This window comes from Arachis ipaensis, chromosome B03 (assembly GCF_000816755.2).
Source record: "Arachis ipaensis cultivar K30076 chromosome B03, Araip1.1, whole genome shotgun sequence".
Taxonomy (NCBI): Eukaryota; Viridiplantae; Streptophyta; class Magnoliopsida; order Fabales; family Fabaceae; genus Arachis; species Arachis ipaensis.
Window position 1 is genome coordinate 14,974,987 of NC_029787.2, and position 1,183 is coordinate 14,976,169.

Genomic DNA, 1,183 nt, shown 5'->3' on the forward strand with positions numbered 1-1,183 from the left:
CTTTTGTATATTTTAAATACTTCAAAAGTTTATAAATTTTTATAAATATTAAATATGATATATTACATATAAATATTTTTATTAAAAAAATAATTTTTTAAATAATATTTTTATTTTTGTAAAAAAAAATTATCAAGTTTTTTAACAGACTTTAAACCAGGCCACAAGTCAGACCTAATACTTTATAAAGAGTTTATAATAGGCTGCAAGTCAGGTTCAGGCCAAATAACTACATGACAGTCAAGATTTATTAAGAGTAAAGTCTAGTCTGACCTGATCTGTTTTCACCCCTAACACATCCTTTGTTAGGATACTAATAATATAATATCATGAAGAATTACAAAAACTAAAAAATATTATGAATTATTTTGTATTCTAGAAAAGAGAGGTTTTTAAAGTTACAATTCCAAAGAGGTCAAACCGATCGATTTAGTCTAACTCTCACAACCATGTTATTTTATTTGACAATTATTGTTAGGTGACGATTTTGCATTATCAAACTAGAAAAAAAGGAAAGAAAAGTTGTAGAGTGATGAATTTATTTATTTAGTTTAAGGGAGACAATGAAGTCTTAGTTTGTTTGCATATGCATTCATAACATCATATGGAATTACAATTACACCTATTGAACTGTGATGAGTGTAATACATTATTACTATCTAGGTAGCTAGGGAGCAGTGCAAATGGTGGTTCCATCAACGTTGTAAAGGGTACAGCCAGTGGATGCAACGCAGCAGTTACATTTTGGAGGGAGTTGCATATCACCTGAAGAGGGGCATGTCATGTATGATGCCCCGTAACATATTTGAGGGCAGATTTTAGCATCCACACCTTTCATTTCGCCTCCCAAAAAACTTGCCCCTGCATCACCATATACCAAACAATCCAATTAGAGTTTGGCTAAATTACACTAATATTTCATGACCTTTGCTTTGATTATTACACTTGATATCTATCTTGTTTACCAAACTACAATGATCCCTCTAATTATTTGTTTTCCTAAAACTACCTTTCCTTTTTCACCCTTACCTGTGGATACAACCATCTCCGTTCTCTCTCTCTCTAAATATGATTTGATTTTGTTAGAAATATAATTATTTATGTATTCTTTTTAAGTTTTTGAGAACAATAATATAATGACATAATGTTAAATTTTTTATGACTTAAAAATTTAAAATTCGAT

The 1,183-nt window shown here is 29.4% G+C and overlaps 1 protein-coding gene across 1 annotated transcript in view; it reads right to left on the reverse strand.

The window, feature by feature from the left end:
- The window catches only part of LOC107634212 (proteinase inhibitor PSI-1.2), a 1,308-nt gene continuing 636 nt past the window's right edge, over positions 512-1,183 (reverse strand). The window contains exon 2 of the mRNA XM_016337782.2: positions 512-861. Coding sequence (XP_016193268.1) covers positions 668-861 — 194 coding nt within the window. The 3' untranslated portion in view covers positions 512-667. The remainder of the gene's footprint in view (positions 862-1,183) is intronic.